The following is a 21,235-nucleotide window of genomic DNA, read 5'->3' as shown; positions in this document are numbered from 1 at the left end:
AGAAGTAGGAAAAGGTTTTTGAAGTGTTGTCTTCATGCTGATACAGGACTTGGGAGCTACATGAGTGTGACGTATATTAATACACTCCAGTAGATTCTTATTCTTCAGTCCTCATGAGGGTTGTTACTGGTTACTGGCTAAAATACAGATAACTGTACCTGTTCAGTTCAAAAATACAGGCATAAGCAGCTTGGGTTTCATGTTTGAATCACACGATTCTTTGATTTTAAGCAAATTAGTAGCCATTCATCTAGGTAAATATTCAGAAAAGGCATCCAGTTTCTCTTAGTTTGTGTTGACTCAGTTACCTGCAGTTAGATTACATTCAAATGCAAAGAAAAGTTCCCGTGTATTGCTGTTTTAATTTCATTTGACAGATCTTTAGTAGAGGCAAAATACAAATGCGTGGGAGATGGGGGGTTTTTGTGGGTTTGGGGGTTTTTTCCCCACCCTCCTTGCTTGCAGGTTTTCTACATGGACAACCTCCTCTGGCACCTTACAGTCCTCTTAATTTTTCAACAATAATGTCCAAGTTTAATGTGTTTTGAAAAGTAGCTTTTAAGCGAAATGCTTTATTTGACAGTCAGGTAGACTCTCTGCATGTCAGCCTTTTTTTAAAAAATCTTAGCAGCTTTAGGAAACAGGTGGGATTGCTTACTGGTTTATTTTAGCGAATGCTTGTGAGAAGGAAACCTCTTTTCCCCTTTTTTTTGCAGATGGAAATGTTTATTTCTAGTTCCCAATTTTGAATTTCTGCCTAGTAAAATAAGGCTTGCAACTTGTTGGAGACAGGAATCTGGAAATGGCACATGATTTCATATTCTCTGAATATTTTTTGCCTCAGTTGTGATTGTTGTGTGGCTTTCCAGTTTACTCTTTTTGCAACTTCCTGTTCTTTCGTATTGGTATATTTGTGTTGGAAATTCTGATGGCAAGCTCTCCAGTTTACCACAGTGCTTATGCTGGTTATGTAATAAAAGCCAATAGCAATTGAAAATACGGATTTTTTTCCTTTTTTTTTTTTTTGAGAATTAAAAGAAGCGGCTGTTTCTTTTAATGTAGTGAAAAAGGTTTGATTCTTCTTCAGCAATATGGCTGACAAAATTCTGACCACGGAAACCAACATTTTGTAGTTGTGGATTGCTATAGTACACAGAGTTTGTTATCAGTGTCGGAAGACTTCCTCTGTGACAGCTTCTAAAAGTATGTGAATTGTGGATTGTTCTTTCTGAAGGAAAATCCTGAGTGATCTAAAGTCAGCTTAAGGGACAAGAAATCAAAATGTAGAGATTTTAATTCTTCATGCAAAAAGCATCCTTTAATGTCCACGGATAAGGTCTAGAAAATAGTCATGTTGAAAAAGAAATCAGGATAAATTATTAGAAGGTAAAGGCCACTGGGATGTCTCATCTGTCAAAAAGTACTCCGTAAAGAAAGCTCAGCTTTGCTGAATTAGTTGAGGACATGGAGATAAGTCTATCTTCTCACATACTTCTCATGAAAAGAAAGTAGTTCAATACAAAGATGTACTGTCTCCATGTGGAACCTTGCAAAAACTATATTAATTGCTTATTAATTAATTACATTTTTAATCCAGGTGGCAGGCTTACATGGCAAGTTCTTGTTTGTAACCCTAAACAAAAATGGCTGTTTTCTTTTTCTCATTTAAAAAAATTTAGGGGTAATAACTGTCAATCTTATAATCATCTTATCAACATCTCTTGCTATAACACTTGATAAAATTGAAGAGCTTGATGAGAAACAAGGTGGCATTTTACATTGGAAATTTTTTGTTTTGTATAATTTTGAGAAAAATAAACTCCAATGAAGATAATTTTTAACAAAATAAATGCTGTAAGTGAAGTTAGTGAATATATAATCTTTAATGAATTTTTTATACTTTTAGTCCAAGGGAGACCTTTTGAAGTTAAAGAGATGTTTCTGGAGGACATTTTACGAAGCACTGGGTATACAAACAAAGAGATGGTGAAGTACAAAAAAGAGAAGCAGCAAGGTTGGTGGACTTCTTAATCGTAAGGGTTAGCAATGAGAATCATTGATTGATTGAACAAACAATTGACAGGATTATTTTCTGTTAAAATTCCAAAGTCAGGAGATTAAATGAGATGTGATAAGACAACAGCAAGTATCTTTAAGCTCTTAATATTTACATTGTTGAAATAGTTTATGCAGTTAAAGAAAAAAATGGTGTAGAGTTAATGTAACTGGGGGCTCTGCCCACATGAATACTAAAGAAGTATGGGATGCCCTGTACCTTTGGGTATAAATTAAAGTACAGCTATTAAAGAAGCAGGATTTTGTACATCTTGCACAAAATGTACAAGTCATTCCCTTTAGTAACATTTTTCACTGCTTTCTTCCGGCATGGATGTATTTTTTGTAAGTGTTAACACTCTTGAGCTAAACATAATTGGTTTTCAGTTGATTAAGTAGATACTGCTTCATAAGTTTTCTTGGCAACTGAAAGTAATGATCCCAGTGATTATTTAAGAAAAAAATTTAAAAAATGCAAACCTCAAAGCTATATATATAACATACAATCCTAACTGGATATTTATTACAGTGCTCAGCTCTGACACTGGGAACAGAAAAGTTGGATTAGGACACTGGTGTTTTCTACTGTTTCTTGTATGCAAAAATAAGTTGTTACGTGCAGGGACTGTATCACTCTTCTTCAGCATTCCATTTCTGGAAAAAGATCTGGGCTGAGTTTGTGTGGAAGGTCATTACTTAAGGAAGATTGTTGAATGTAGTAGTTTGGAATAATGGAGGCTTGGGGGGTTAAACCCCAAAATGGTAGGTTTTACCTTGTTCTTATAGCCCTTGTTTTCAGTGGTGCACTTTGGATACCGTTAAACATGTCATTTATCTTGGACTGGTAGTAGCATTCTAGATTAAATAAAAGAGGTTGAATAGGTAACATTTTTACCTACTGTAACTATCTTTTTTAGTAGAAAACAATTGATAATAAAGATGACTCTAAAACTTTCTTGGTGAATACTTTGCATTCTAGAAGAGAAGCAGAAGAGCACTCTTGCTGAGTGGTGTTCAGCTCAAGAAAGCATGAACAAACTGACATCTCGGAGACAAAAATCAGTTCCAAGGGCAAATGAGGAGTACAAATGGTTGGATGAGGGTGGTGACACTGTCTTTAATCAACTGGTAAATTTTTTCTTTTGTTGGAAGAGGTGTTTATATTTGTGTTGTATTACTAGCCATTTAAAATCTGTTTTCTAAAGATAGTTCTGTAGAGTCTTTCAGGATATTAATATATTTTAAAGATTACTTTATTAGGATTAATTGCTCTAGTTACGGTGGTTGTACACAGCTTTTCCTCAGTCAAATGGCTCAACTGCCATTGTGTTAGTACTTGCATATGACAAAATCAGTGCATTAACTGATACATGAGTGCTGGATTTCTGGTTGCTGCTGGGAAAAAGAATCATTCAAATTCTTTGTGAGTAATGTATGAGAATAAAGACAACTCATGGAAGAGATTAACCATTCAATATTTTTTTTATCTTCAGACTGAAAAAGACGTGAATTGCCTTGAACCGTGGATAGTAAAAGAAATGGATTCCTGTCTTTCTGACATCTGGTTGCATAAAGATATTGATTCGTTTGCTCAGGTCTTAAATCTTATTTTAACTGAAAATGTCAGTGGTAAGTTTATTGTGTTATTACATAAGAAAAAAAGTAACCTCAAATTTACTTAGATTTTTATGGCTACTTTTATCTCCAGTTTCAAATGTTGTTACCTTTGCATTCTGACACCTACTGAAAAAATGGATAGGACTAGCAGAATTAATGAATTGTTTGGTTAGTTGTTGTTTTGAAGTATTAGCAAAAGTGTGTTTCTAAGACAGTGTGGAATTCATATGAACTGACTGCAGAGATAAAGTGAGGAAACAAATTCTCTTTGGGCTGGAATTTGAAAGCAATATTTGTACTATATATTAAATGAAGAAATAACATTTCTGTTGGGTTTGCTGATTTATTTTTTTTTTTACTTCTCAGTTGATTATAGGCACAGCGAAACTGGTGCGACTGCTCTGATGATTTCTTCAGGGAGAGGCTTTTTGAGTCAAGTGGAACAGTTGATCAGTATGGGAGCAAGTATCCACTGCAAATCATCTAATGGCTGGTAAAAACAAACAGAGAAACCAAAAGATAGATTTATTTGTCAATATAGGAGAGAGAAAGAAACTGTTTAGGCTGTCAAAATCTGTAGTTCTTAGGGCAGAGTGATAAGTTAGCAAATTAATTTAGATGTTAAAGAATTTTCTAACTCTTGTTAATAACATTGTTTTCTGTAAATTCTAAATTGTATTCTTAATTACATGGTCTTGATTATGAGCTATAAACTTTGTTTCAGTAGGTCTATTGAAGACACTGGTTAGCAGAACAACTATAATCTACTGAATTGGACCAAAATGTTTGGCAATTCTTATTTTCATGGAGTTACCTATATCAGAAGATCTTTCGGTGATGTTTCTAAATCTGTTGTAGCATGTAAAAATATTTGTGAATCTGTAAAACTCAAGTTTTGTTGTCATGAAGTATGTCTTCATATAAATAGGGAAATACAGTAAATAATTGTGTTATGGAATGATAAGAATTAGAATTCCAGGGGTCTGATATTTGGTGCTAACATTTGAAAAACTTGGGAAGGAATGCAGTTTAAAGTTAAAACGGTGAGCTGCAATGTGAGGAGGACAGCTTCTGGGAGACATGAAATAGCCAAATGTTTTCCCGCGTTTTTATGCAAAACGCCTGGGGTGTGGCTTTTTGAGATGACTTAAAGGCTACTGCAAACAGGCAGGTCTGATCTCTGCACGTTTTTGTGGGCTTTTTAAGGGAATGGCATATTCTTCCTCCTCCTTTCCTTGTGCATGTTTACAGGTACTCCTGTGTAAAACTGACATTCTTTTGCGGTAAAGAACTGTAGCTATGTATAAGTCAGCTGTTAACACCTATTCAAGCACTTTCAAGTGGAAAGTTGCAGATCCAGCGATAGCAGTACTAATAACAATAGGGAAATGGGTACAAAAGTCTGGTATCAATTGCCTCGTCTGATGTGCTATTCATATTCATCTTTTGAAGTGAAAAACCGAATAAAAATACTTGTGCAACTCTTTCAGGATGGCTGTGGACTGGGCTAGGCGCTTTGGACAGACAGAGGTTGTGGATCTGTTGGAATCCTACAGGTAAGCTGTAACTGTTTTGCAGAAGGAGTTGCATAGCATAGTGAAGGGAAATTTGAGGCTTGTGTTCTTTTAATCAGAACACGTTTTAGCTTTTCATGCTGTAAAATCTGGACTGAATAGGAATACCTTTTTTTTAAGAATAGGAATATTTCAGAAACAGTAAAAAAGTTTGTACTCAGTATCATATTGTTTATGTTTGCACAACTTGCTAATTCTGTACTGTGTACCATTTTATTTTCACATGCTTACTTTGGAAACAAATTTGTCATATGTTTTTATCTGTGTATTTTTATACACAATAGACAGATTAAAGAAACTTTATAGAAGTAATGTGTACACTAGGCCATTCAAGAATGATTTTTTTATTAACTTACAGTTATCATAGTTGAGGTAGTGTTTTGTAAAGATTATATTTTTTATAATTTCTCTTAGTGTAGTTTCTGCTAGTGGGAAATTTTTGGAGAATACATATCTCTTAAATATTTTTCCTTGAACAGATAAATGAGAAGCTTATCCATTAGTTTATGACTGTGTTTCAATGAAGTTTAAGAAAATTAAAGTTAACACTAAAAAATGAAGTGGCATCCTTTGTTGGGTTGACATTTAAATCAGTGGACAGTAATAGTATGGTGATTCTCTTCTGCTACACTTAAAAATTAGAATTCAAGACCAATAGTCATGTTGGTCTTGATCTAAGTTTGAGTTGATTGCTGAATGCAAACCCGAAGGGACAGCCTTGACTCTGGTGTATTTTTCTATTACAGCGCTTCATTTGGATTTGGAAATCTGGATGAAAGTTCCCTGATCCAAAAAAGTGGTAGTGACCTTAGTGCAGAGGACAGAGAACTACTGACAGCTTATCATCACAGTTTTGATGATGAAAAAGTGGATCTGGATCTGATAATGCACTTACTTCACAGCATCTGTCATAGTTGTGATGCAGGTAGGTAAATACCTAACTAGTTGTGGATTGAGCTTCTGATGAATCTTGTTCTTTTTTCAGCAATCCCCAATAGTTAAAACCTTCTGAATGCTAGTCTGCATGGCATCAACATGTATTTGAATTTTCGGTTTAACTCTGCAAACCCACTTCCTTTTTTAGGAGCAATTTTAATATTTCTTCCTGGGTATGATGAGATAGTGAGCCTGAGGGACCGCATTCTTTTTGATGACAAGAGATTTGCTGATAATGCTCACAGGTAAAACCTTTAGTCACTGTGGCTTTTCATTGCTTCTGTTAAGGATCCTTAAAATGTTCTTTTGTCTTGCATTAGATACCAAGTTTTCATGCTTCATTCAAGTGTGCAGACTTTGGATCAGAAGAAAGTGCTTGAAACTCCACCTTCTGGCATCCGCAAAATTGCAAGTATTAGAGGACTTTGTCAGATGCTACAATAATCTATTTTGCTGTTGCTTTTACAGTTACTATAGTTTTGATGGTTTTGTTTTTTTTCTTTGCAGATTCTTTCTACTAATATTGCAGAAACTAGCATAACAGTCAATGATGTTGTGTTTGTCATTGACTCGGGCAAGGTGAAAGAGGTATGACTGCCTTAAATTTTCAGAGTGCCATTCTAAAACACACAGTGCATAAATTTTGGAGAATTTTTTTTTTTACTTTACAGTAAAAAAAAGTGAAAAAAGTGAAAAAAAGCTTTTACTAGGTAAAGAGCTAGTGCCTGTCAGTCCTCACTGAAAAGTTTTGACATCCATTTGTTTTAAGACAAATCCTGTAAATAGTTAGCTGTCTAAAAAATCTTGTAAAACCTAATGTAGTTTGATGTATTAATGTATCTTTAGCAATTTAGTATTTCTGCTGGATTTTTAAAACAAGTCCTCAGTTTAGACCACCACCTTCTTGACCCTTAGGGAGCGCTGGGAGTTCTTTTTGTCCTACTATTGTATCAAGTCCAAAAAATAATCCATTAAGTTTTTAAGCATTTTTTTGGTGTGTTCAGTGCCCATTCCTAATTACTTTTTCAAGAAAAGTGAGATCACATAATGAGGCAATTTAAGACCTAGTGTATGGCTTTGAAAATGAAATTGGATTTCATAGGCGACATGCATACCAAATTTCTGAAGTTCTCATATAACAAACTTACTTTTGTAATTTTACATCAGTCTAAGAAAATAAGCAGGTAATTTTCAAGTGAGATAAAAAGGAAAACTTTGTTCGGTATAATAATGTATTTTACTTGCTTTGTAATATCTCAGAACACAGATCTGACATACTTCTTACTGACTTGCAATTACCTATTGACTAGAAAATGTTTAATTTCAAAAACTGTGTAGCACTAAGGTACTACAAAGGAGATACCATCATAAATTCACTCGAAACTGAGAAGATACCTTTGTGCCAGAAGTTGCTGTGTATATTATTGTTTCATACTTTTTAGAAAACTTCTGTTGGTAATCTAAATAACTAGTAACTTTTATTTCATGTACCCTATTGAGTTTTCAGTTTATATTCCTTTCTTTGTTTTTCTAGAAGTCTTTTGATGCACTGAGTCGTGTTACAATGCTAAAAATGGGGTGGATTTCAAAAGCCAGTGCTATCCAGAGAAAGGGCAGGTAATAAATGCCTCATACTGGTTTCCATTTTGCAGATAGCCACAGTCCTTTATGTTTAGAATATAGCACACAGCATAGTAACTGTTTCTAGCCTAGTCCAGTGTCGTGTTGGATAATTGCCAACACTTGTTCTCTGCAGGTGAGTACTGGTCAGTATGTATTTCCTTAGAATCATTTCCCAAGTAGTAGAAAAGTGATGTTCAGGCATTTCCCAAAGGTCTAGGTTGTTTTCCCTTACTATGTTGTTCTCCTTCCTCTTTCTCCCATGTAGCACCAGCAGTCACAGTGTCCATTAGGGTGTTTTCACATCCTCTGTCTGTGGGCAGAGGACTGCCTATATCACTTTCTCCAAGCTATCTATGACTTAACAGGCCTTGATTATATTCTTCCCAACACTGTGGGTGAGGGCTCAGAGGTTTATTAGCAGCAAGTGCCTGTTTTATCAATCACATTGGCATTAAGCTGCACGTATACACATGCATGTATATGAATGAGAGAATTTGCTGTCTCTTATTCACTCACAAGTTATTTAATATTTTTTCTGCCTTTTACTCCAAAGGTCACTTCTGTTTGGGGGATGTGAGGAGAAGAAACGAAGTTTGCAACTGATTTCCTTACAATGATTGAGATTTGGACTGGTTTTACATTAGCAAAAAACCCACAGCACTTTACATTAGATAAATCTTGTTTTTCTTCCTCCAGATTTCTCAGTGTTGGGTTAAAATTTCAGTAAAAAATTGCCACACTCTCAAAAATAATGCATGATTGCAAAACTCTCACTTTGCATGTGACTTATAACACTTTATTCATAGAAGTGCTTCTGCTTTTCCATTCTGAGTTTCTGTGTCTGTTTGTTGGCTTTTGGTTTTATTTTTAGAAAGAAATCCTAATTTTCACAATTTCCCATATTTTATTTTCAAGGGCTGGGCGCTGTCAGCCTGGAGTCTGTTTTCGTCTCTTCAGCAGGCTCCGATTTCAGAATATGTTGGAATTTCAGTCTCCAGAACTTCTCAGAATGCCACTTCAGGTGCATGTTCAGTTAGAAATTATAACTTTAAAAAATCGAATGTCATCAAACCATACTATTAATTGCAACAAATGTGTTTGGGGTTGTTTCCAAATCTTGGTAATCATTTCTGTTCTGCCTTTTAACTTGCAGGAGATTTGTTTGTACACAAAACTTCTGGCTCCAATTAATTGTCCAATTGTAGACTTTCTTATGAAAGCTCCTGATCCTCCGCCTGCTGTAACTGTGAGAAATGCTGTGCATATGCTTAAGGTCAGAAAAGGAATAGATTTAGATGGTAATTGTGTTTGATCCCAAATTTGTGGTGTAGCAGTCTATCTTACTGACTTCAGTTTGTACTGAAGCTGTTTTTAATTACTTAAGGATGTTTTGAATTTTTGTTGTCTCTTTTCATTTTGTGTGTGGGGATGTGTTTTTCCATGTCAAGGAAAAGAGAGTGCTTCAAAGTCTTGTCTCTGTTAATAGTTTGACTTGCTTTTGTAGTGTTTGGAAACAAGTCTAGTTAATGTCCACTATTCACATCTTTTCTGCTTTCACTGTAAATTGATTTTGTCCACTGTACCCGTCCCCCTCTCTGTTTGTTTGTTTGTTTATAAACAGACCATAGATGCCATGGACCCTTGGGAAGATCTCACTGAGCTTGGTTATCACCTCACTGAATTACCTGTAGAGCCACACCTTGGTAAAATGGTGTTGTATGCTGTAGTTCTGAAGTGCCTGGATCCTGTTCTGACCATTGCCTGCGCTCTTGCCTGCCAAGACCCTTTTGTGCTGCCCACGCTGGCCTCCCAGAAGCGTGCGGCCATGCTGTGCAGGAAGCGTTTTGCTGCCGGGACGTTCAGTGACCACATGGCCCTGCTCAGGGCTTTCCAGGTAGTACTTCATTTCAGAGAGTGCTAATCACAGTAGATCACCCAATCAAGGCAAATAATGTAGCACTCTACTTGGATGTAGAGTGGTGGACTGTGATTAAGTCCTTGGAGAAGACTTTATTTTTGCCTAGTGCCTTTGCTATGTATTGGACTCATAAATTTGTGAGGGAACACTTTTTGTAGTATGTTTTGTTGATATTTTCAAACCTTAGAAAATTCTGAATGTTCCAACAATGTGCCTCTTTTACATCCTACTACACTGAACTTCAAATCTTGATATTAATGTAATGATCTTTATTTATTGTTTTAACTTGACATAATCATTGTAATGAACACATAAGGAGAACCTAATTCTTGAACAGAAAAAAGGATCTGGTTTGATACGTTTACTTTTAGAGTGGGTTTTGCATTCATTTTATTGACATAAATGTAATATTTTATAAAAATGCAGTTTTTAGTTTTAGCCTATCAAATTAATAGGTGAATGTAAAAATGTTTTCAGGCATGGCAGAAGGCACGCAGTGATGGCTGGGAGAGGGCCTTCTGTGAAAAGAACTTCCTGTCCCAAGCCACAATGGAAATCATTGTAGGAATGAGAACACAGTTGCTTGGCCAGCTTAGAGCCTCAGGTAAAGAACTTGGAAAAATTTTAATTAAATGTTTAATATTGTTTTAAAATCAAGCATATAGAAATTACTACAAAAATCATGTTCACTGGTGTAATTTTCCTTACTTAATTTGAAATGCACCTTCATGTACACATTCATGCAGGGTATGGTGTAGATGAGGAAGTGTGGCTGATCTAACTGAAAAACCCTCATTTCCACTTGTCACCGCATTTCATGTTTTAATAAATTATTCCCATAGGAAATGTCTTTGTATTGTAGAAAATAGTCATATTCTGTGTTAGTATGAAACTTCTTATCAGGAAGGATTTAAGTGTAGTGGTTTCTTCTTTGTGCTGTTAAGGTTGGCAGTACAACAGGTTGAAAAATGCAATAAATAAGTTGTTTATTTCACCTTTAGTTTGTAACTCCTTTTAAGAACCAAACACAAGCTAACATGGCACTGTTTTGTCTTGTTCTTTTGTCAGGTTTTGTGAGGGCCAGAGGAGGAGCTGATATTAGAGATGTTAATACTAACTCTGAGAACTGGGCTGTAATTAAAGCTGCCTTAGTGGCCGGGATGTATCCCAATCTTGTGCATGTAGACAGAGAAAGCCTGGTGTTGACTGAACCAAAGGAGAAGAAAGTGCGATTTCATCCTACCTCTGTTCTTGGTCAGTCTCAGTATAAAAAGGTAAAATCACTTTGAATTCATAGTTCAAGAAAAAGAGCACTAAAATCTATCACATGTTTTAGAAATGTCTTTTTCTAGTTCTCAGTACTTTAAAAGCAGTATGGGCATTTAACACTACAGCTTTAGCAAATACTCTTCTACCCAGCTGATAGAAGTGGAGTTGATTCATTTTTCCATTGTTTCAATTAGTCCTTTCTCTAGATGGAACAAGGGAAAATGGCAAAAAAACCACCCCAGTTATAAGATTGTTTTAAAAATAGAATTATCCCTACTCTTAAAAGGAAGAAGTTCTTTGAAACTTTTTTTTAACATTTGTTTTTAAAGCATAATATTTTATTTTATCATGGTAAGCTAATTTGTGAATCTGGTTGAATTCTCTCACGCTTTTTTTTTGCATGTATATTTTTATATGTATATAATTATACATGTATTTATTTCTCAAAAGATAGAATCATGGAATGGTTTGGGTTGGAAAGGACCTTAATGCTTATCTCATTCCAATCCCTGCCACAGGCAGGGACACCTTTCACTCTTCCAGGTTGCTCAGAGCCTCACCCAGTCTGGCCTTGAACACTGCCAGGTTGAGGCATCCACAGTGTCTCTTGGTTATCACCTCACTGAATTACCTGTAGAGCCACACAGATAAAATGAGAAATATGTTAAAATTTACATTAATTACAGTAGATGGTATAATAGCCTAGTCTTACCTGCTCTTGCACAGATTGCCCTAGCTAATGGACAAGCTGCAGCCATCCAGGCCCTCCCTACAGACTGGCTTATATATGATGAAATGACAAGAGCTGACAAGACAGCAAACATCAGGTGCTGCTCTGTTGTGACACCTGTCACCGTGTCCCTCTTCTGTGGACCAGCCAGGCTGCCAAGTAATGCCTTGCAGGCATCTTCATCCTTTCGAGGTACACTGGAGTCTGGATTTGGAATGTTTCCACTGGTATACATTAGTGTGTGACATGGAAAGCTTATTTTTCAGTAATATTTAATACATATATTGGCTGATTCTGGAAACAACAGTGTTATAATTCCTGTAGCTGTTCAGGAGTAGTTTGTAGGTTCTGTAATAAATCTCTCAGTTTTGGGATTCCTTACATATTCAAGTCCATAAATTACACAGTTCTGGGAGTCTCAGAAACTACAGTATAGTTTGTAAGCAAAGAATGCAGCCACAATGTCTAATGATAATAATGATACTGAGATGTGTAGTATGTATGTTCTTTTTCTATGGACTACTTTATTTGATACATTGAACCAGATTATTCAAACTCAAAAATTTAGAAATAATCGATATGGCAAACAAGTCATGTTGCTTCTAGCTGACACACGCATTTTCAAGATATGTTCTACTGATAATTTTTTTTGTCAATTAACTGTACCATAAACTGTAAGTAATAGAGAATATATAGAAATTTTCTTTTTTTTCTTACTTGAGTCCTCTTGGATTGGAAGCAAAAATAACTGCTGCTAGTTCTCATAGTTGAAATCAAACTAAAAGTCCAACTTATTTCTGAAGCTTTCCTGTCTTGCTTTTAAACTGTTAACCTTAGAGTAGTGTTCATGCTGATTGAATTGCACTTTAGAAAAATAAGGATTCTTAATCAATAGCCATACGTATTATATGTATATTTTTTTCTTACTAAGTTTTTAAATCTGCTGTTTTACTAGGAAATAGAGCCACATATGCTTAGGCAAAAGTTGGATAGTGGCTTGTGAATACTGGTGAAGGTACATGAGTTGAGTCCAATCATATCAGTACAGGTTTTTACATAGTAGGACCTACAGCAGGTCTGGCTACTTGATTGCTGCTATCTGGAGTAAAGACTTATCAGTGTGTTTGCGGAAAAGAAGAGGTAGTTTTACAAATGTTTACATTTTAAAGTCAATTTTAGAAGGAAAAATATTATTGCTGTTAATACAGTAGTGTTCGTTTCTTTGTATATAAGTAGAAATAATACTAATAATAATACTTCTGTCTTACTAATAATAATACTTTTGTCTAATACTAATAATAATACTTTTGTCTTTAATTCAGGAGGAGGGGTATCTAATGATAGCAGTGACAGTGAGATGGAGGACAAAACAACTGCTAATCTGGCACTACTGAAGCTGGACGAATGGCTCCATCTCAAACTGGATCCTGAAGTAAGTAAAAAATCACTCCTAGGTTTGCTTCATGTTGAAGAATTGTAAAAAAGATGTGAAAAGGTTTTTGTAACATTTGAGTAGCCAAGAATTTTCTCTAAGAATGTCATGGTCCATTTGAGTCTCTCAAACTACGTACTCAGTGATTTAACCTTTACTTCATGAGCTCATCAAGAATTAAAGGGCTTCAATCCCCTTTGGCACAGAGTTGTCTGTTGCGTGAACTTGTGTATTCAACATCCAAGTTGCAATGTTTCATAACCTATCACCCATACCTTTCAATTCTTTTACCTGTGAGCAAAAGGAAAGAAAATAATTAGTCATTTAAGTCAACAGTGAGAGTGCTCATTCTTCTTCCTCCATCTTGGTGTGGGAGTCCTGTCTATCACATGAGGGAGCAGGAAAGCCTCAGCAGTGCAGATGCTGTTGGATCTCCTTCAAAAACTTTCTGGGCAGTATGATGTTTTATATGTCTGAGCTTGGCAGTTTTGTCCCTTTCCACAAGTCAGCAGATTCTGAAGAGACTGCCAGACAAAAGATAATGGCTGCCAGGGACATCAAACTGCAGGTGACAGTGGCTGCATAAGCGTCCTTCTGCTGCTTCTGGCCTCCTGTCCTGTCTGCATGGTGCTCTATCAGGCTATAGCAGGAGCTGGGATCGCCAGAATCTGAACAGGAGCTGAGAGAACAGTCACATTGGCATATTGTCTTCTTCTTTCTGTGCAAGAGTAACCAAAATCGGATCAAAAAAGGTGCACTTGAAGCTGGAGTTGCTGAAAGAAAGTTGCTGTCAGATTTTTTAAGGATAAATATAAACCTCTTTGAAATTGAAGTCTTTATGTCATTGAGGAGCTGTGGCTATGGTAGGAGGTAGTTTATGGGTCATGAAACACATTTTCACCAGCTCTAATAATAATACTGTCTCTCCTAGACATGTCCAGTGATTTTTTAATTTTTTTTTTTAAAGGAAGCATTTCTGATAATGTGGGAATTAGACTATAGTCTTCTGAATTTAGTCATCACATTTGAACAGATGTCTGTGTAAGAAAAATATCACTTAGAGCTCTTTTCCCTCAAGTATGACTGAAGAGTGCATGAGTAGAGACTGATTTGAGAGGAAGGGCATAAAGCATGAAAGGATTGGGTTTTCTCAAAAGATAAAAAGGAAAAAAAAGTCTGTGGATTTACAGTACAAAGCTAAGTTTAGTACAGAGCTAAATGAAATGTTTCAAAAATTACCTTGCACCCAAGGAAAAGAAAGTTAATTAACATTTAGTTTAAATATGGATTATTCCCCTTCCCCAAGACCTTAGTCCTGCCTTTCATTTTAGGCCCTGTTTATATTAGAATGCCAGGTGCTGCCTGATAGGAAAAAGATAGGGTCCTTTTACCTGTCTGATCTAATTTTCATCAGCATTTAACAGAATTTGAATCCATTACAGGCTGCTGGTATGCTGTTGCAACTCAGGCAGAAGTGGCACAGTTTGTTCCTGCGTCGTATGCGAGCTCCTTCTAAACCGTGGTCTCAGGTTGATGAAACAACTGTAAGAGCAATTACAGCTGTTCTGAGTGCTGAAGAACAGTCTGCAGGTCTGCAGCAGCCTTCAGGAATCGGCCAGAGACCAAGACCTGTGACTTGTGAAGAACTTCCTTTGGCATCTACATGGAAGTCAACCAACAGCAGAAAAAGCTCAACAGAAACTGAATTGTCTGACTCTTCTAATGCTGAAAAGTAAGATGTTGAGGTCTTCTGCTCCCTGTAGGTTGCAAATTATGTGTACAAGTATCACTTAAATTTCTGCTAGTAATAAGGAGGTGGAAACAGTGGAAATACAGTTCAAAGCTGTTATACTGTTATATGCTGCATTGTAATCCCATAAAGTATTTCATACCTGGGCCTGCTTTTTTGAGAGAGCAGTCAGGAATATTGTCCATGAATTGTGATGTTTGAGAAGTAGCAGAAGAGGTTTAACAGTAGCACTAAAAAGTAATGCATGATCAGTATGGCTTTTTTAGTTAGGGTTTAATAGATTTTGTAGTTGCTGTAATACATGTGGTCATGCAGTAGGCTGACAGGTCGATGTAAATTGTTCAGTGACTGCTTGTGAAACTCAAGGTATGTCTTTTTAGGGTTTCAGTGAAATCTACATCTCCTGCCCTCCACCAGCCAAAGAAGTACAAAGAAAAAGACATTTTGCTCTCCAAACGATCCTCAGATGACAGATCAGCTCAGTCCTCAGTGAAGCCTTCAGACAGCAGTAGCTATTCCAGCCCCTGTGCTAGTCCTTCTTCTCCAGTGTCTGGAAAGGTAGAGTTCTCTAACCTATCACCCTGCTCTTCAAAAGTAATAGAATTCCTTGCTGATATCATTCTGCAATTAGGTATTTTACTGGTAAATTAGGAACCTAACTTAACTTTTAATTTATAACAGCTGCATACTACTTCCTTCCTTCTTCTAAAATCTAGACTAATTATCCTTGTTTCACTGTTTAAATACAGTAAAAATTTGTCACCTGCTGAGGTAAAGCTATCCAAAGTAGAAAAAATGAGATTTAAAAAAAACCCCTTGTTCTAATGAATGTGTATTAGTTTTTTTTTCCAACTAAATTAGTATATTATACACACACTTCTGAAGTTTTTGGATTCTGCATTTTCTGTTTCTGTAATAGCATAATTGATACTGATTCTGTGTTATCTGCCTTACTATGACTGCTTGGGGTTTTTGTGATGGTTATTTTGTGATACTCATTTAAAGCACACATTTTAAATGAGATTGTTGTCATAGTTGTCCCTATATACTTGAATAGTAGACTGCAGTAACACTAAAGAGATCATGGAGAGGAAACTTCATGGACTTACTAGAGGATTTAGTAATTCCTCTTGAATCTTTCAGCTTTTAAATTAAGACAGTGTAAAAGGAAGAAAACATGTTTCCTGAATGTAGAAATACGAGTAGTGCTGTAGGCTGCACTCTTGGATGATTAATTTTGGTGTCATCTCAAGGTGTGTCAGACTTAAACCAATTATAATTAATACTAGACTTCTTAATCATGTTCTGCTCTATTTGTTTTCTGCCCCTCATAGATGAATTACTATTTTGAAAAGTGCTTTAAAAATGTAAAATAGATATGAAATACATTTCAAAGCCATTTTCGACAGGACCAGCTGATAGATTTTATGTTTCTTCTAGAACCTGGAGGAGGAAGGGAGAAGCACAGTCAAGGGATTTCTGTCCTTGTGTGTGAAACTTCAGAAATAAAGCCTGTTGTATTGTACTTATTAATTTAATTTATTTCTTCCAGGGTTGCAAATCTCCTTCACCAAGACAAAATATGCCAGTTCGGTACTTTATAATGAAAAGTAGCAACTTGCAAAACATTGATATTTCTCAACAGAAGGGAATATGGTCCACTACACCAAGTAATGAACGGAAACTGAATGGAGCCTTTTGGGAGAGCAGCGTGGTTTACTTAATATTTTCTGTTCAAGGGTCTGGATGCTTTCAGGTGGGTCTTAATCTTAAACTAGCTGTTAGCAGTGGTTGATGGTTTAGGAGGATGCAGCAAATGACTGTGTGTGGTGTGGACAGCTTTGCTTATGGCTTCTGACTTTCCTAGAAGCAGAGCAATGTGCAAATGTCTGTACTTGCTGAAGAAAGAGTATTTCAAAGCTGAGATGGAATTTTCTCCAAACATCATGAGTAAGAAAAATATTTGTACCCTACATTTATCCTCTAAAACAACAACCACCAGAAACAAAAATCCTAACAAAGTAGGGGATTGCTACTGTTTGCATGCCAAAATGTGTATTGTACATGAGCAAGCACTTACTGTCAAGTCACAGCTTTCTAAAGCCAGGAAACTCATACATTTCTTTATTATAATTTTGATTAAAACTGATTTTATTCACTTCCAATTAGGAAGCTGGCCATGATTCTTGCAGAGCTCTGTCTTGACTTCATATTCAGTGAGATATTTGTCAACAGTTTGTTGGTCAAATCTGTGGTCAGTTTGAAGTAAAAACTTGACCTGGTAATGCAAAGTTGCAGGTTAGCTGTGACACAGCTAAATTCAGTTGTTCCAGGTAAAGAAATTTCAATTTACTTCTTCATAGATAAGTTAGTTATAAAAGTCAGCTGAACTTAAAATCTAACAAACCAACCAAAACACAGCTGTCTTGGCAATACCACTGAAGGACTGCTGTGACGTATTACATATGATGGTTTGGCAAATGCAGATACTGGAAAGTAATTTTCAGCAAGTCAGTTGACACTGAAAATGGGCTGTTGCACTGGTCCTGTCAGACAAGAAAGTGGGGAAGAGAAGACACCCTCAAGTCAGGAGTGTTATGTGGTTGCCCTTGCCCTTCCCTTCCAGTTTTGACAGTGCACTGCACCCTCATGGGAATGTGAGATTAACTTCCCTATTAATCGTCTCTTGTCCCAACTCTCTCTTTCTATTCTATTCTATTCTATTCTATTCTATTCTATTCTATTCTATTCTATTCTATTCTATTCTATTCTATTCTATTCTATTCTATTCTATTCTATTCTATTCTATTCTATTTGTTTTTTCCTCTGTTCCTTTTATTAAGTCTCATTTAAGTCTGGCTTGAGCTATCTAGGACTGCTTGTCTTACAACAGCAGTGTGTGCTGGTAATTTACCGAACTGCTTCTTTTGGACTGCCAAGTCCTAAACGGCATAAATACACCTGAATGGTATATTGATATATTGTTTGTGGGGTTGTGTTTACTTTCAGTTTGTTTGGTGTGTGGGTAAATCAGGGTGTCCTTAAGTAAGTTAGATGCTGTCTCAGATTGGGGAGAATACTTGTTGTGTTGGAATTTTGTCCGGCTTCACTAAAGCAGGAAATAAAAGCAACTTTGACTTCTTTCTTTGAAGAGCAACTACACTCTCCTAATTGTGTGTGAAAGTTAACATAGAGGGAGCATGAGAAGGAACAAATGGATTTCTGCAAAAATTACCTAAAAGTAACAAGGAAGATGAATATCTAATGGACTATTCTATAGTAGAATATTCATCTCAATTTCCTTCTTCTTCAGGTGGTTATGCAACAGCTTTTTAATAAGTTACAAAGCTCAAAAACCTTTAATGATAATTTTGTCATTGAGAGACATTCCTTATGGTGAAACCCTGCAAGGCATATTTGAAGTGGAAAAAGAAGTGATTCTTCTAACTTTCTAGATGTAAACATTTTGGAAGCTCTAGCTTCATGGTGGAGAGTGTGTGAATCACTTTGAAATTACTTTGAAAGTTTCATAGGAAGTTTGGTTATTTATCTCATTCCACCATAGACAGATATGGCCTCATTATGTCTGTTCTTTCATATTTCAATTTTTGTCCCAGGGTTTTGCTAGAATGGGTTCAGCGATTGGGTGTGAGAAAAGTCAAGACTGGGGATCTGCTGGTTTTGGAGGTGTATTTAAGGTGGACTGGATCCGAAAAGAAAGCATTCCTTTTCAGTTTGCACACCATTTGCTCAACCCATGGAATGACAGCAAGAAAGTACAGATAAGTAGGGATGGCCAGGTAATGTTACTCTCTTCTGAAGTTTTCTTTATTTGGTAGAATGTATTTGGTGTATTTTTTATTAGCTTGTTCAGCCTTGACATTTATCTCCACTTGTTTGTGTATCTGCTGATCTGAATTCGCAGTTCATTAGTGTATTGTACCTTCAGCTAATGCAGAATTACTGCTGAAGTAATGGAGCTATTTTGATAAAATCAAAAGTTTCTTGCTTATGTGTTAAAAAAATTATTTTAAGGTGGATGCTTCCAAAAAGAAGTTGTTTGGTTTGATTTTCAGTTTGTAATTTAGTTCTGGAGGTTTGTTCCCTATCTGCTTGAGATGTGTTCTCTTAGATAGTCTGTTACACCCAAATAACTGTTCAAAATTATTAATTTTTTTCTGTAAAGCCTGAAGAGAATCCTGAGGTTTAAGGTAGAGTGCAGCTTAGGACAGTTCTTGTACTTTTTACAGCTCTAAAAATGCAACTAAAAAAAGCCAAAGCCAAAATTTCTGTGTGGCAGTTTCTGCCCTCTCCCCATCCCCTCCCTGAACATCTCCTTGAGGATTCAAGAGCTAAAGTTTTTGTATCACTTTCTCTCCTTCAAATCCTCTCTCCAGCTGTAAGAAACTGGAGGAAAGGAGAAGTACAAGGAAAGGATGGCCACTGTATTTCCTGTGACCTCTATTTCCATATTCTCCACCACACTTGATGGAATTCAACTTAAAAGATGTGGAAAATAATGATCTCAAGTTAGTAAGTGACTGATCTGTGGGAGGTACAAAGTGTCTGGTGCATCTGTTCTTGTGTATGGTGGTAGGGTGTTCACTGGGAATTGTCTTTGTGAGAAATGACAATTCACTGTCAATGAAAACACCCTAAACAGCCTGTAGGCCAGGATGGCTTGCAAAAGTTTTTACCTCCTGCTCAGCCCTAGTAAGAAGACCTTGCTTTGCTGTGAGTTCTCATGTTTGTCCCAATAGCAGAAGAGATGAGCTCTTCCAGAAGGGTTGAAAGAAATAACCAGCAACGTCATCTAGCAATTCAATAATAAATAGTTTCTATGTGCTCAGTAGTAGCAGTGCAGGTAACTTCCCTGATTTCCTGTTCATTTCTAGGAGCTGGAACCACAAGTTGGAGAGCAGTTGCTGCAGCTTTGGGACCGTATTCCTTTGGCAGGAAAAAAACTGACTGAGCATGCCAAGTAATGTGACAGAGGTACTTCTCCATGCATTGCTTGCTGGTTTTGTGGTAGAGGAAAACCCATGAAGATACAGTGTATCATCACAGTACTGTCTTTCCTTTATAGCTTATGGAAGAACAAGTACACTTGGTACTAAATATTCTATTATTTTGATTTTTTTTTTTTCAGCTGGTTTAGGTTGTTGAAACATCAGCCACAAGAACCAGCAGTGTATCTACAATAAAGATGAGGAAGATGACACAACAGCCTCCTGACATTCTTCCTCATGCTGGGCAGCTAGAAGTGGAAAAATAAGGAATTGTGTTGTTTTCAGTGTTTACTTGCCAGCCTGTTTTTTGACTGAGTTGGTTTTTTTACAGGAGTGTGCAGTTGATACTTAAAAATATAGTTAAGTTGAAAACAAAGTTTGAAACAATGGACCTCATTTAAGTTGTCTGTGGGTTTAAAATAGCATAACAGACAGTTTAAGTATGCAGTTTACAGTTAAAGCTTTCTCAACCCAGTAAAAGGTATGAGAATGTAAATGTTAATTAATCAGTCTTGCAGTTCAGTTAAAAAAAAAATACTAATTCCAAATATGCCGAAAGGCTCCTTAAGTGTACTTCCACATCCACAGTGCAAGAGAGCAGAATATATTCATACAAATAACTAAGCAGCTGGAAATGTTTATTTTTAATTTATTTAAAAGTAATTTTTAAAAAAATTATTTATTTTATTTTGGTTTTGTTTGTAATTATTTATTTATGTGTTTATTTATTGTTAAATTTAATTATTTTAAATTAATTTAATTTAAATAGAAAAGAAGGAGCATGAGACTTTTGAGATTGGGTGCGTCCACTGATGTTTCTAGTTTCAGTTATTTTTCCCCTTTAAGACGTGACTCACACCTTTGAGAAGCTGAAACAGTCTTTCAGAGGCCTGTGGCCAAGTGGTACTTCAATATTTCACTAATTTAGGCAGTGTTACAATATTTGTATTTCTTTAAAAAACAATAAAAATCTTTAACAGTACAATTTCCTTGATCATTTAACATTGTCTTCATACTTTCTTTCAAGTTGTTTCTTTTTCTTCCACACCACTATCTTGGTTTATTTGGCTTTTTCTTAGTCCTTAACATACTGTACTGTAAGGCTGGTATAAGTGGGTGTGATCACTGTCAGCAGTGTTTGTGGTCATTTTTAGGTTAAACCAAGATTTTTTGCTGCTTCTGAGCCTCCACCTGTTTCCTCTTGTCTGTTCAGGATATTACCCCATGCATTCATTTTGCATTCTGTGCGGTGACTTCCACATATGAACCATCAGTTTGACCTTTGCCAAGACCCACTGGTTGCCTGTAAGGCTGGTATGCCC

At 36.2% G+C, this 21,235-nt stretch overlaps 1 protein-coding gene across 4 annotated transcripts in view; it reads left to right on the top strand.

The window, feature by feature from the left end:
* YTHDC2 (YTH N6-methyladenosine RNA binding protein C2) overlaps nt 1–20,915 on the top strand; it is a 29,296-nt gene extending 8,381 nt beyond the window's left edge. For all 4 annotated transcript variants that reach the window (XM_054653353.2, XM_077171537.1, XM_077171538.1 and 1 more), the window contains 23 exons: nt 1,907–2,014; nt 3,035–3,183; nt 3,549–3,684; nt 4,039–4,165; nt 5,163–5,228; nt 5,993–6,171; nt 6,331–6,427; nt 6,503–6,590; nt 6,690–6,770; nt 7,717–7,799; nt 8,721–8,826; nt 8,959–9,078; nt 9,427–9,699; nt 10,201–10,327; nt 10,792–10,997; nt 11,719–11,914; nt 13,045–13,154; nt 14,597–14,886; nt 15,285–15,462; nt 16,457–16,660; nt 18,522–18,704; nt 19,800–19,899; nt 20,054–20,915. In XM_054653353.2, the coding sequence (XP_054509328.1) occupies nt 1,907–2,014; nt 3,035–3,183; nt 3,549–3,684; nt 4,039–4,165; nt 5,163–5,228; nt 5,993–6,171; nt 6,331–6,427; nt 6,503–6,590; nt 6,690–6,770; nt 7,717–7,799; nt 8,721–8,826; nt 8,959–9,078; nt 9,427–9,699; nt 10,201–10,327; nt 10,792–10,997; nt 11,719–11,914; nt 13,045–13,154; nt 14,597–14,886; nt 15,285–15,462; nt 16,457–16,660; nt 18,522–18,704; nt 19,800–19,889 (3,197 nt within the window). In that variant the 3' untranslated portion in view covers nt 19,890–19,899; nt 20,054–20,915. The remainder of the gene's footprint in view (nt 1–1,906; nt 2,015–3,034; nt 3,184–3,548; nt 3,685–4,038; nt 4,166–5,162; nt 5,229–5,992; nt 6,172–6,330; nt 6,428–6,502; nt 6,591–6,689; nt 6,771–7,716; nt 7,800–8,720; nt 8,827–8,958; nt 9,079–9,426; nt 9,700–10,200; nt 10,328–10,791; nt 10,998–11,718; nt 11,915–13,044; nt 13,155–14,596; nt 14,887–15,284; nt 15,463–16,456; nt 16,661–18,521; nt 18,705–19,799; nt 19,900–20,053) is intronic.
* Nucleotides 20,916–21,235: the final 320 nt, after the last annotated feature.

The sequence above is a fragment of the Agelaius phoeniceus genome, chromosome Z (genome assembly GCF_051311805.1).
Source record: "Agelaius phoeniceus isolate bAgePho1 chromosome Z, bAgePho1.hap1, whole genome shotgun sequence".
In the NCBI taxonomy this organism is placed as follows: Eukaryota; Metazoa; Chordata; class Aves; order Passeriformes; family Icteridae; genus Agelaius; species Agelaius phoeniceus.
This window is presented reverse-complemented; position numbering and strand designations above follow the sequence as displayed.